This window comes from Pholcus phalangioides, unplaced genomic scaffold (genome assembly GCF_987345545.1).
Source record: "Pholcus phalangioides strain wild (caught in Gottingen) unplaced genomic scaffold, Ppha-v1.0 ptg000021l_1, whole genome shotgun sequence".
Taxonomy (NCBI): Eukaryota; Metazoa; Arthropoda; class Arachnida; order Araneae; family Pholcidae; genus Pholcus; species Pholcus phalangioides.
This window is the reverse complement of record NW_028301614.1, coordinates 9,393,239-9,407,639: the sequence shown is the minus strand read 5'-3', so window position 1 is coordinate 9,407,639 and position 14,401 is coordinate 9,393,239. Positions and strand designations below refer to the sequence as shown.

General features: G+C 39.5%; 1 protein-coding gene across 1 annotated transcript; it reads left to right on the top strand.

Moving 5' to 3' along the window:
• The first annotated feature begins 301 nt into the window (after positions 1-301).
• On the top strand, positions 302-6,811 carry LOC149070583 (uncharacterized). The gene is made up of 6 exons (XM_089248887.1): positions 302-851; positions 1,088-1,744; positions 2,102-2,945; positions 3,288-3,733; positions 4,347-4,439; positions 6,696-6,811. Exons 1-6 carry the CDS (start codon positions 302-304, stop codon positions 6,809-6,811), a joined length of 2,706 nt encoding a protein of 901 aa, XP_089105013.1.
• The last annotated feature ends 7,590 nt before the right edge of the window (positions 6,812-14,401 follow it).

The following is a 14,401-nucleotide window of genomic DNA, read 5'->3' as shown; positions in this document are numbered from 1 at the left end:
TTTTTTATTTCGTCTTATGTTTCGTGTTGTAAATAAATAATTATTTTAAGAAATTAATCAATTATCCTGAATCCATCATTTTATCCAAATCACGCAACCTCATAACCCAGAGTATGGTGACCGCGGACTTCAAACAAGTTCCAGTTTCTTCACTGCAGCACGAGGCAATCTACTGGCGTTTCCCGTGAGTGAACTTTCGCTTTCCGGAACTTGACATCACTTTCCCTGGATTTTCATCATGGAAGTAAGTGCCGTTCAGGTACCACTTTTTAACCACCATGATCCAGCGCTGTGGTTTATCATGTGTGAAAGCACTTTCGCTCTCGCTGTTCCGAAACCGATAACCGAATCTGTCACAAAGTACAACTATGTTGTCGCGAATCTGCCTCCGGAAAGTGCGGCTCTTGTCCGGGACATTCTCGTTAATCCGCCGGCCACGGATCCGTATGAAAGGCTGAAATCGGAACTGATTAAACGGTCGAGCGAGTCGTCGTCCACTCAACTTCGAAAGCTCTTAACATGCGGGTCATTGGGAGATCGGAAACCATCCGACATTCTCCGCGAATTGCGACGACGAGCGGAATCGCATTCTGTCTCCGAAGAATTGCTGATGGAGCTTTTTCTCCAACACTTACCGGCATCAACTCAGTCCATTCTCGCTGCTGTCACTCCACTCGTTCTCGAGAAAGCTGCTCAACTCGCCGACAAAATTCATGAAGTGAACCCTCAGCATGTTGACGCAGTTGAGAAACCGCAACAGCCGGATTCCGTCGCGCAACTTCGGGACGAAGTGGCTCAGTTACGCCGCGAGTTGAAAAACGTCCTGCGTTCGCGTAGCAACTCTCGCCAACGTACCTCACGTGCGCGCAGTCCGCATCCACGATCGGAAAACTGCTGGTATCACAACAAATTCGGCAACAACGCCAAAAAGTGCGTGTCGCCGTGCAAGTTTCAAAAAAACGGGGCGGGCGAGGAGTAATCGCGACATGCTCCTTGCCACAGGCATCTCGTCGCCTTTTTACCATGGACAGAAATTCCAAAATTCGATTCCTGATTGACACTGGATCCGATGTTTCTATCCTTCCAGCATCACCATCACAACGACGCCGCGACGCCACTATGAAGCTCTCTGCTGCTAATGCTTCATCCATTAGTGTTTATGGTCAAAAGAGGGTGACATTAGATTTCAATCTCCGTCGTAATTTCACTTGGACTTTCCTACTGGCTAATGTTTCCACACCCATCATTGGGGCAGACTTTCTGTTCAACTTTGATCTTGTTCCGGATCTCCGACGACGATGTTTGCTGGATAGGACAACAAAACTCAATACTGACTGTGATCTTCACATTGCAGAAGTTCACTCAATCAAACTCATCGAAGGTGACACCATCTACCACAGCCTTCTCAGCAAGTTTCCCGACATCATCAAACCACCACAACCAGGACAACCTGTGAAACACTCTGTCGTGCATCATATCGAGACTGTTGGTCCACCTGTGCATGCCAAACCAAGACGTCTAGCTCCTGATCGATTGAAAATCGTGAAGCAAGAATTTCAGCAGATGCTTGACCTTGGCCATTTACGACCATCGAACAGCTGCTACGCATCACCTCTGCACTTGGTCCCAAAAAAGGACAGTGATGAATGGCGTCCAGTTGGTGATTACCGAGCTTTAAATGCACAGACTGTGAAAGACCGGTACAGTGTTCCAAATGTTCTGGACTTTACATCTGAATTGCATGGTAGTAAAATCTTTTCCCATATAGATCTCATTAGGGCCTATCATCAGATTCCTATACATCCGGAAGATGTCCATAAAAGTGCTATTATCACACCGTTTGGGTTATTCGAGAGCACTCGAATGCAATTTGGCCTTTGCAACGCTGCAGCCACATTCCAAAGGTTTATTGACGAGGTCACTCGTGGACTTCCATTTGTATATGCCTTTGTTGATGACATACTGGTAGCCTCGAAATCACCAGAAGAGCACATCGAACATCTAAGGTTGTTATTCGAACGTCTGCAAATATATGGCCTCAGCATCAAGCCCTCTAAATGTGTATTTGGTGTTTCATCAATTGAATTTTTGGGTTACCAAGTTTCTGGATCTGGCATCGAGCCTTTAACAGATCGTGTTGATTGCATCCTGAACTTTCCTAAGCCAAACACCATCACTCAATTACGACGTTTTCTTGGTCTCTTCAACTTTTATCGTCGTTTTGTGCCCAGAGCTGCACACATCTTAACACCTCTACACAAGTTTTTGGAGGGAATAAAAAACAAAAAGAAATCCAAAAGAGCCACTCAAACCAAGCCAGCTGATATCCTTCAGTGGACTGATCCAGCCGAGCAAGCATTCATCGATGCGAAGCAAGCTTTAGCGGGTGCAACATTACTTCACCATCCAATTCCTGGTGCCAAGCTAAGTCTATGGGTTGACGCCAGTGATTTAGCAGTCGGTGGTTCGCTAATGCAATCAAATGGAAAAGGATGGGAACCCATTGCATTCCTGTCCATGAAACTGACAAAGAGTCAACAGAAGTTCTCCACTTACGACCGAGAACTGTTAGCAATGTACACTGCTGTCAAAAGATTCCGGCACATGCTAGACGGCCGTGAGTTCATAATTTTCACCGATCAGAAACCTCTCGTCTTCGCCTTCAAGCAAAATCCTGATAAATGCAGCCCACGTCAATGGCGACACCTTGACTTCATCTCGCAATTCAGCACTGATGTTCGTCATACTAAAGGTGCAGATAATGTGGTAGCTGACGCTCTTTCAAGAATAGAAATCAACTCTATTTCCAAATCACCATTCCTGGATTTTGACCTTTTTGCAACTGCTCAACGAGAGGATCCTGAATTAAAACAGTTACAGCAAGACAACTCTAATTCACTGACTTTCAAATCAATGCCAAGTCCATTTGCCGCAACAGAACTGGTGTGTGATGTGTCTACAGGCTCACCAAGACCATTTGTTCCAGCGAGCTTCCGCAAGACTATTTTTCATCATTTCCACAATCTTGCTCATGCAGGTGTAACATCATCTACTCAGCTAATATCTGCAAGATACGTTTGGCCTAACATGAGAAGGAACATCAAAGATTGGGTAAAGTGTTGCAATGAGTGCCAACGCTCAAAGGTTCATAAGCATACCAAAACACCTTTAGGCACCTTTGCAACACCCGATGCAAGATTTTCTCATATTCATATCGATCTGGTTGGACCTCTGCCTCCTTCAGAAGGAAAGACATACTGCTTAACAGTAATTGATCGCTACACCAGATGGCCGGAAGTCATACCTGTAGCAGACATCACAGCAGACACAGTTTGTCGTGCCTTGTTCGATGGTTGGATTTGCCGTTATGGATGTCCATCAACCATAACAACCGATCAAGGACGGCAGTTCGAATCATCGCTCTTCAGAGAACTGATCAACCTGCTTGGCACTAGCAGGATTCGTACCACTGCTTACCATCCACAGGCCAATGGCATGGTCGAACGGTTCCACCGTGTCTTAAAAAGCTCATTGAAGGCACATGAGAATCCAAAGTGGACCGTCACATTGCCAGCCATCTTACTTGGTCTCAGGGCAGCCGTCAAGCCGGATATCAAAGCCTCTAGTGCAGAGTTAGTTTTTGGTACATCTTTGAGATTACCTGCAGATCTCTGCATGGATACACCCGGTCAGCTCTCATCAACATACACATATGTACAACAGCTCAGAGAGCGTATGAATAGCATCAAACCATGCAAAACATCAGCTCATGGTCAATCCAAAATTTATGTGCATCCTCAACTGCAAACTTGCTCACATGTGTTTCTTCGAATTGACAAGATCACACCACCTTTGACACAACCATATACTGGACCCCATGAAGTGATTTCTCGTAATGAAAAAAATATCACTTTAAATGTAAATGGGAGAAAGACCTGTGTTTCACTTGACAGAGTGAAACCCGCATTTATCTTTAACGATGTCTGTGTGGAACTTGACAAAAACAAGCTCGAAGAAAAGAAAAATGACACTGTGCCAGTACAACCATATGTCACTAGGTCTGGCAGAAAAGTCAAATTCAGTCCTAGGCTGATAACCAAAATTAATTTTGTTTCGAATTGTGCATCATAATATTTTTTTGCATCATATTTTTTTTTAAGTGTATACTTATTGCACATGATTTCCTGCATCATTGTATTATGTCTTGCACACCTATTATTCTGCATCTTATGATTAATTTTTTGTATCACATTTTCATTTTGTATCTCATTTATCGTTCTCTCACCATGTTCCTTCACTGGGGGGAAACTCATGTGGTGAGATTCGATTTGTATTTTATCTCACAGATGGCGGCACTTGTAAAGCCGATGCCATTGGATTGTCGCGCGGGAAATCGCAGGAGAAGCGATCAAACCATCAAGAGCTTGACATGTCGCTCCGTAGATTTTTTATTTCGTCTTATGTTTCGTGTTGTAAATAAATAATTATTTTAAGAAATTAATCAATTATCCTGAATCCATCATTTTATCCAAATCACGCAACCTCATAACCCAAACGTTCTACACTATCACTGCAAATCAACGATCGAGCGAACGAACGGGTAAAGAGTAGCAATGCACCATTAAAGTTAATTTTGTTTTTAAGCCCTTTGGGCGCCAGCTTTTGAAGGAAAAGCAAATAATTTAATTTAGTCTGCACAACCACCAAAATGGCTTCACGCAATTCGCAAAGCAGATGGCGAAGATAGATGAAGGGGGTATGGGCCGCTATCACAACGGCCCTCTAATTATGGTCATGGTCAAAGTTAAAATATAATTAAAAATAGACTATTTAACCATCGATTCATTGGAGTTTTTTCACATAATTTTGATTAAATATGCTATCCTACGCCAGTATAAAATTTTACACATCTTTAATACTTAATTTTTTTTAATTTTAAAAAAAAAACCCATTAAATACAACTTGCATACTGATAAAATGACATGAAATCAATATAACCATACAATATTGAAATTAAAATGAAGAAAACGGTTCAATTCACACATAAAATGAATTAAAGATTTCAGATCCATGCATAAATATTTCATTTATGAAAATGTTAAATTATGGGACCCCTTGAGTGATCTGGAACTATGACGTGGATAACTTGAGTGGTCTGTAAATGTGCCTTGGGTCACTTAAGTAATATGCAAAAGAGCCGTGGGCCGCTTGAGTGACCTACAACTGTGCCGCATAGGGCTGTCTTAAGATTGTCAAAGGCCTCCCGAGCCAAATGATTTTTCCTGGACAGTGTCCAGGTGGGCTAATGCCTGAAGACGGCACTGGTGCCGCGCGTCACTTAACCCCTTCTCTATAATTTCTCACTAATAAAGTGTTGTTCTTGCGCTTCCAAAAAGTGTCACCTATCTCTACAGAAGCTGTTTCTGAAGAAGAAAAAAAAACTAGATTCCTTTTCTTTTTTGTTAAGGACCTTTTCACTCTTTATCAACATTTTTTATTTGTTCAAAGTGTGTCACGACCCCCGAAGTCGAATTTTGAAAAATGACTTCAAAAAATATTTCATTCAATTACAAATAAAATACTAGAAATTTCTTGTCAATCGGTCAATTTGTTCAATATAAAAGAAATAGGTTATGAATTATAGTGTAAATGTATACAAGGAAAACATTCTTAACGTGGTTGCAGTTTTTAAGCTCATTTGTAAGATTAAAAAAAACTACTACGCCAAAAATTCTGACATGTTATATCCGACATGTGTTAGTAAAATGCACCTTGAACTAGCAGACGATTCGTTACGAATTTTATGAATATTTAAAGTTTGAGGAAATATATAAATTTCAAAAAAATCGTTTATTTTTTAGTTATTATATCGTTTAAGAAGTATTTTTTTTATTTATCCGAAATTTTCACGAATTTCAATGCCGTCGCTGCCTTCTCTTCTCCCACTTTGCTAAGAGCTGCGTTAATGCATACAGGTGTGTCAAATGTACGGACAGCCACGAGCCCGGAAGATGCAGCAAAGTGCGGGAAAGAGATACTCCGACTTGCCTTCTCTGCCTGGGTCCCCTACCGGACAATTTCCGTAAGTGCCCAGAATTTCTGAAAATTCGAGAAACTCACAAAAACTCAGCTCGTCCACCAGTCACGGAAAAAAATCCATCTCGTCCCAGACGTTCACGCCGGGAAAGACTGTCTCAACCAGTTCCTTCCTACCACGGCCTGTACTTCCCAAGTACAATGATTTTCTCCGAAAGCAAAAAAGTTCTCTAGCGGCAAAACCAACGACACCACCCGCTTCAACGTCAGCGGTACCGCCTCCGGAGCAAGCTCTGACACAGAGCGAGCATTTCTCCGTCGCTTTACCTTCGACGCCCAGTGAACTTCAAACAATTAGCGAAGAAATCAGTGAGTGACCTCAGAGCCCTCGTCTCGATCATCGCAGAAAACAAGCTAACTGACGGAGTCTCACTCGAACTCTTTAGTGAATTTTCGAACTTAGCCGAAAAACTCTGTGGAACTCCAGCTGAAACCTATTAGGCCTAGGCCAAATTTTTATTTCAGGTTCTATCTTCTTCATTTTATTTAACGCTTTACCCTTTCCAAAAATCTCCTTCAAAAAAACTTTATAATCTCAAAAAAAAAAAAGATTTTATTTTAACTAACATTTTTTCTAACATACTTTCCCTACCATCTAGGAACTTTGTTTTTTCCATATCTCTTTTTCAGATCCTACGCTGCAGAGGGATCCGCCAATAACAGGGACTTTGGACCAATCACAGACGACCAGCCTTCTCCGACCTTCTTCACATAGCGAGAGAGAGCATTTCTTCATTGACACAACTAACACTCGAAGTTGTGGTGGCATTTTAATCTCTATCAACTTCATTTATTAAAAATTTTGTTGCATCTCTCTATTGAGAAACCATTTCTTAACGTACAAAATTACCTGCCAAAACTTTAATTTCCAGCAAAGCGGATTTTCCCTACTTATGTCGGCCCGTGGAATTATCTTCCCATGGCTCATCATTAGCCCGCCAGGCCTTCTGTAAGCCCTTTGATATTGCCTTGAGGGCAGGACTCAGCGAAAAATATCCTCGCATTCCGCATCACATTTTCCAAGAAAGGTGGTTAACTACTTCTAAAAATAAGTTTATGGTCAAGGGCGTAGCCGGGGGGGACTTGGGGGTCTGGTTCCCCCCCCCCCCGAAATGTGATAAAATGACCGAAAAAAGGGAAAACGATGGCCAAATCTATTGTTCTGTCACTTTGGTTCCCCCCCCCCCCCCCCCGAACGAAATTTCTGGCTACGCCCCTGTTTATGGTTGATATCAAAGATGGTTCAGACCAAAATTTAACGTTTTCATCGGTTCCTAGCCTTTTCAGGCTGTCTTCTGACCTATATATTGCCTGGGATTGGCACGTGAAGGAAAAGACACGTTGTGCTTGCACGTCAATAGTGTAGTGAGTGTATGTGTAGAGAGAAATAAATTTTTATGTCAATCCAAGTGTGGGTAATTTGCAGATCTTTGAATTCAGAGCATTTATCACGAATAATTTTTACTATATTCTGAAGGAACATATGTCATGGCAACATTGTTTGGGCAAAAGAGTAGCTGATGTTGTGTTACCCAAAAACCCCCACGGATTATGTGATATAATTGAGAAATGCTAAAATCAGAGATTTATGTTTACGGAGCATAATTATCTTTTTTAAAAAATATCGCTCATTCATTAAATTGTACAATAATTACACACTTTTCATGGTTGCACTGTCTGTGAACACCCCCTCAGCAGTCAACCCTCTTATGGGTTGTTACTAAATTGCAGACCTTGCAATACTTTACGTATACATTCATAACTATATAAGCAAGACTAATGCCGTTAACATAATGAATATCAAAAACTAAGTGTAATTTCCAAAAATATAATATTATATATTATAATATATGTGATATACAACTTTGATCACAATCCACAAATGTTGACAAAATAAAAATAGGTGTTGCATCTTATATAAGTTTGTGGAAAAGAATAAATGAGAATACATGCGGTTAACTTTACTATACATGGGAATAAATGCGATTACATATTAAAATAAATGCGGATCACCATTTCCTGAGATGGTAAATATATATGCTTTCATTGCATGATCCGCGCGCTAGTGTATATGCGTCTTAACACATCCATAGGTCTGGGATGCGTTGTAGGAACTCTATGGTCATATTCGACGATCTCACGTAAGTGAGGATGTTCCGATGTTCTAAGCCTTTCGAAATGCGCGGTTGCGAGTTCTTTGATAAAGTACAAGATTAATGATATTCTTTCCTCTCACGTACCATACGCTTTGCCTAATGGGTCTGATGATGGTCTTAAAAAAGATGACCTTATTCTGTAGTGAAAGTTTTGTTTGAGGAAACGTGATTCGCGAAAGCTTTCCTACAGTTTGTGATCCCTTATTTCTTACATAGGTTACTGATGGAACAAAGGAGCGACTTATCTAATATGCACCCAAGATATTTAACAATGTCGTTTTTCCTTAACACAGAGTTTCCAATGTATATTGAGTTCCTTGGAAATTTATATCTTCTAGTGAACAAAATGTATTTATATTTTTGATGATTTAGCTTGATGTCATTTTCCTCACACCATTCCTCGAAATCTTCAACTAATTCTTGAAGATTTTTTGAGGCATTTGACTCCTTTTAAGTTGTTTTGTCATGATCGCATCATCAGCAAGCAATCCCAGCATACCACGCTAAGGAAACTGGAAAATCATCAATATAGAGATGTAATAGCAGCGGCCCCAAGACAGAGCCCTGTAGAACCGACAGTGCCGTCTTTACGCATGGGCCCACACGGCACGGCCCGGGGGCCTCACAAAAATGAGATCCAGTTGAAATTTTCTAGAATTTACCAGGTAGGGCCTCAGAAAAACCACTTGGTACGGGGTCCATGACACTCTTATCAGTCTGACTGAAGAGAGGCAGATGCCGTTCCTTACTTGAAACTTTGTTTGAGAGGTAACTGTTGAAGAAAATGATCGGGTAGTTTTACATCGATTAATTTAGCAATGAGAGTGGCATGGTTCGTTTTGTCGAAAGCTTTGCTGATGTCTAGGCATAGTGCACATATATACTCTTAGTAGTTGAAGGCAATCTCTCTCATGACGAATTCAGTGAATCTGAAGCTGGGTCACGCACGAATGACCCCGCCTGAACTCGTGCTGCTCAGCCCGAAGAATGTTGCGCGAGGACAGGAAGAGTTCAAGACGAGAGAAGTAGATGCGTTCAAAAATTTTAAAGACGTTACTAAGCTAACTGACAGGCCTAAAATTTTGAGAGAAAAAAGGACCAGTAACTGGCTTGTGGATAGGTTTAACGATTGAGTTTCCAGACATTAGGGAAGTAGTTCATTAGAAGCATGCAATTAAAAAGGTTATGTTATTGATGAAATAATAGATGGTGATATAGATTTTTAAGAGCAAGGTTAGAAATTCTATCAGAACCAGAAGCTTTTTTAGTTTTCAATTTATTAATGATGTCCTTTATTTAATCAAAATTAGTCAGCCCTGCAGCATCCGCTTTGACAACTTGGGACAATAAATTATTTTAATATAGAAGAAGACAGATCTAAATCCTGAACCCGACACAAAGATATATATCAGATACACAATATGCTGATATATCAACATATTGTGTGCCTTCAAATAAAAATGGAGAAAATTCAATGTTGAGTGCACACAATTTTTTGTTTGAATGGAAATCAAAAACGATTTTTAATGAACAATTTCCATATATGAAATTTTGATTTTAATAGAATGAATTATGTTGATATATCAAGTCATTTCATCAATTATAATCGAATCCTTACTGTGTATGTTTTACCTTGTGGATATTGATATTTTAGGAGGAGCAAGAACTTATCTACCATTAACTTTAAATATTCCTCACTTTACAATTGTACATAACTTTTAATTTAGAAAAATTTGCTCGTTTTTATTGTACGTGTTTTTGTAAATTTTTTATCATACTTTGAGAATTTCTACTTTTTGTGTTACATATTTTTATTTTTTGTTTTATTATATAAATCAACCCATTTACGCCGAAGGTACTAAAAATCAAAAAATTTTAACAAAAAGTGAATATTTTGTTTTATTGAGTAATGCAGAAAAGTAAATTCCATAAAATTTTGAAAAGCAGATTCAGAGTACTGAGCCGACCTATATATAGCTCGCTAGGCATTTAAGCTACCAAACTATGAAAAACCTTGAAGCATTTTACACGCAATTCAACATTACACTTTTCACAATGAGTTGTTGTTTTCGAATGGCACTGAGCATATCTTGTTTGTTTCTCTTGAGGAATCACCCAATGGTTCATTCCATCAAATCTTGCTTGAGGTATTCCATGTGGTTGCCTCCCACGTTGACCTGGTTCTCGATGTTTTCCAAAAGATTCTAGATAGAATCTTGCAGCCCTTTTTCTAAAATTGAGCAAATCCAACTGATTATCTCCTGCACAAAGTCTGTGTAGTTGCCAGGCATTATTTATGGTCTGGTCCAAAAAGTATGTTACTAAACAAAAGAACCATTTCTTTAATCAAATAGACACCCTGTATTTGTTCACATTCTGATCAAGTCGATCAACTCCACCCATATGTTCATTATAAACTTTCACCATTCTTGGCTATTGCAGTGATACAGCTTTTCTTTGCTGATGAAAATCTACTAGTAGTCACCATTGGGGCCACACCCACAGCATTAGAGCACATTGTCACAACATTATTGTCATTCCATCGGCAAAGGATGATTTCGGCTGTTTCATCCACTTTGTAGTCACATGCTCCTCTGGCTTTTTTTTCAAATCATTTTGTCTCACCAAAGGACACTTCTCTATTCGATTTTCTCTAATTGTGCCTGTGCCTTTTATACCCATAGCTTTTAGTTTCTCCATCAGTTTGAGACTCGTGAAAAGGTTGTCAAAACAAATGTGATAATTTAGGGGGTGTCGCTGACGTATGATGTTGGCAAATTTCATCACCAGATCTCCACCCATTCCTAAAACAGCATCATTCCTCTTGCTATTTTTCCCTTGATATGGTTCAAACCATAACACATACCCGAGAGTTGTACATCCAGACCACATTTTAAAACCAAATCTTATTGGTTTGCCTCTGAGACATTTCTTGCACCCATGGTGTCCAAAATATTTGCACATAGATTCATCTACGCTATAAAATTCCTCTATAGGAGCATGCCGTAAATAGTTTTCACTCAGTTTTTCAATTAGGGGATGCAGTTTTGCATATTTGTCTTCCACATCTAAGTTATTATTATCAGCAAAGTGCATGTTAGAACAAATGCGATCAAACTGGTCCCTTCGCATTGGACCTGCAATGAGCTCACAGTATGAATCTGAACTGTTTTCCCAGTACATCCTTCTTCATGGAACTTGAACGTATCCGCTAACAAGCAATATCCCAACAGTGCATTTAATTACTTCAATTGTAACTCCTAAATTCGTATTATGTTGCATAGCATATCTGTTCGACTCGGTAACAGCCAACTCGAACACACCATCAAAAAATAGTTCAAAAAGTTGAGTAGGAGTCAAATTTTTTGACAGAAGTTCATCTAAACCAGGAGATTCATCTCTGTTCCATTCACTAAACACAGGGACAAGGTCACGATCACGCCATTTTCTGTTAATTTTGTTAGTTCGAGCCTTCTTTACTGCCACAGCAGGTAACTCCTCATCACTGGAATCTAAATCTGGCACAACCTGCGTACGAAGCAGGGTTCCTGGCAGATTACTCAGGGTGCCACTGCCATCTTCATCACCAGAATCCTCGTCTGTAATATGTCCAGCTGCAGTGTCAGGTGGTTCAATGTATATATCAGCATGACTTAGGCCAGGTCCATCCTTATAAGCCTGTTCTTCAATACCAGTTAGTAAATCACATAGGCGTTTTGGCATCTTACTTGACCCATAAAATTTGCATGGAGATACTCCTATGCAAAAAATAAAAATAAACTAAATAAATATACAAGTATATATGCATAAAACTAAATATATATTTTTGTTGTTTAGGGCAATTATAATCAATACATACACCTGCTAAGATTTGAATAGCGTCGTGATAAAAAGACAAACAAAAGCTACCTTATATGCCTAGCGTCCTACATCTAGGTCACCATATTTGTATACAATATTATGAACGCTACGACGCACATGCACACTATTTGACATTTTTGCACATTACTTCTCTATATATTTAGAACAATTATTACCAAAAACATTCATATCAACTATTATTATAAAGTATCTTACCTGGAAGTAGACGCCATTGTAAGTTTCAGAATTTTTCCGGCAACCCGAAGATATGATGGTCCAAATGGCATGTGCTATTCATACAGAGCGCAAATTGGTCTGTCCATGGCCAAGAACATTTGTTCAAGGAAGCCCTAGTGGCGCCATCTTCTGTTATTGCCTTAAATTCAGAACTTTATAATCGTATAATGAACCGTTCTACATTCAGGCAGTAGGCGTAAATGGGTTAATAATTTAAGCCAGTGTTTCCCAACCGGGTGCCGCAAGATATTATAGAGATAAGTGAAAAATAATATTACGGTCCACTTAAGGTCTTAAAATACATTAAATCGAATAATTACTCTTCTGTGCGTGGCAGACGTATCGGATAAGTCGCCATTTGGTGGCATGGTCAGCAATGTGAGGGTTGGCCTGAATTAGGTCTAGCTGTCCATGTACGGCCCTGTTAACTAGCTTGTGCTAGTTAAAATAGAAATATAGAATAGAGGGAATATTTAAAATTATTATTTTCAGATATATTTAAAATTGATAGTTTGGAGTATTTTAATTTGATTTTTGGATTTAACTATTTAGAACTGTAGGTCAGGCGCCGCTAGCAGGCGACAGTAACCGATATACTATAGTACAGCAAACAAATAATTGAATAATAGGAACGTAAATAAGAATGGTTGTCTATGGATGGAAGACATGTTTCTTGAGGGTTTAAAGTAAGTGGCGTCATGTCGATGGAAGAAGCTTTGTCCAAGCGGTGGGAACATAGTCCCAATTAAAAGAAATACAATCACAGGCCGATGTAAATAGATGGGGCAATCGCCATTCATTAGGGAATCTTTTAGTTACCGTCACAAAACATCTGGTCGGTTGTACCTCAGGCGTGCCCTAGGCAAAAGGGATCGTCCGAGGAGTGTTTTCTTGGAGAAAAATCAGGAAATCATAGAAAATAAAGGGGACCAACGAATGAATAGACAAATTTCAAGATTGAGAATAGATGACGGCCATTTAAGTAGAATCCCTTTATTTAGGGGGTGCAATTAAAGTATAACACAGGATCTAGAATGTTGAGTGTTAGTCATGGGAAGCTTCAATGTAGGTTAAAGGTTAGGCCATGGCCGTTGGGGCTCACGGGGTCCTGAAGGGAGAATCGCTTGGACAAAGAAATTAGGGATGGATCGGCAGTGGCCAATCTTATGAATAAACCTTCAAGAAACGAATAGAAACTTAGAGATGATGGGTAAAATATCAAATCAAATTAAATGGGTGGAGTTTTCCAAGGAAAGGGGGACGTCCGAAATGAAATCTTAAAGGGAGGAGAAAATCTGGATACAGGAAATTAGAGTTGGAGTTAGAGAGTAATGCAGTAACGAACTAAACTGAAAAAAAGAGATGACTTGTGAAGATGAGAGTTGAAATCTCAGGAATCAGTTTCCTGACTGCGATGAGTGTCTAAGGGGCTAAAGACTGGAGAAGTGTCTCTCTCTGCAACGTGGTGAGTGATGCATGGATTATATTCTCTCTCCCATATGTGACATATAGTGTAGATACTTGTAATTGTTTTGGGGGTGAACTGAGGTGTAATGGAAAATCATGGGTCATATAATGTTCAGGGCAAAGAGCTTAATTGTTTTGGGGGCCAACCGAAGATTTCGTTAAGTATTTTTGAATGAAGTTGTATTAATTTCTTTTAATAAGGATGGTAATATGAGAAATACAATTTGCATTAATTCAATTAACTATAGTGTAAATAAACTAATTAACTTCCAGCATCTCGTGTATGACTACTTTGAGTAAACTTTGCCTGGGATATACTTTATAAACACAACACAATGCAATTGAAATCAGGGTATTCACTTACGTACTTACGAGAACGGTCTCAAACCCGAACAGGGTTAACATTTGGTGCCTTTTAGACCAGGATTCGATACAAATCACAAAACTATAGATATTAACTTCAAAATTGGGAATTTTTTTTTTTGTGTAAAATTTTCTTTATCAAAATGAATCATCAAGTAAACATGGTAGGAGAAGGCCATCCTGTAAGGTTAAATACAATAGCAGGGTATTTAGGGTTGCTG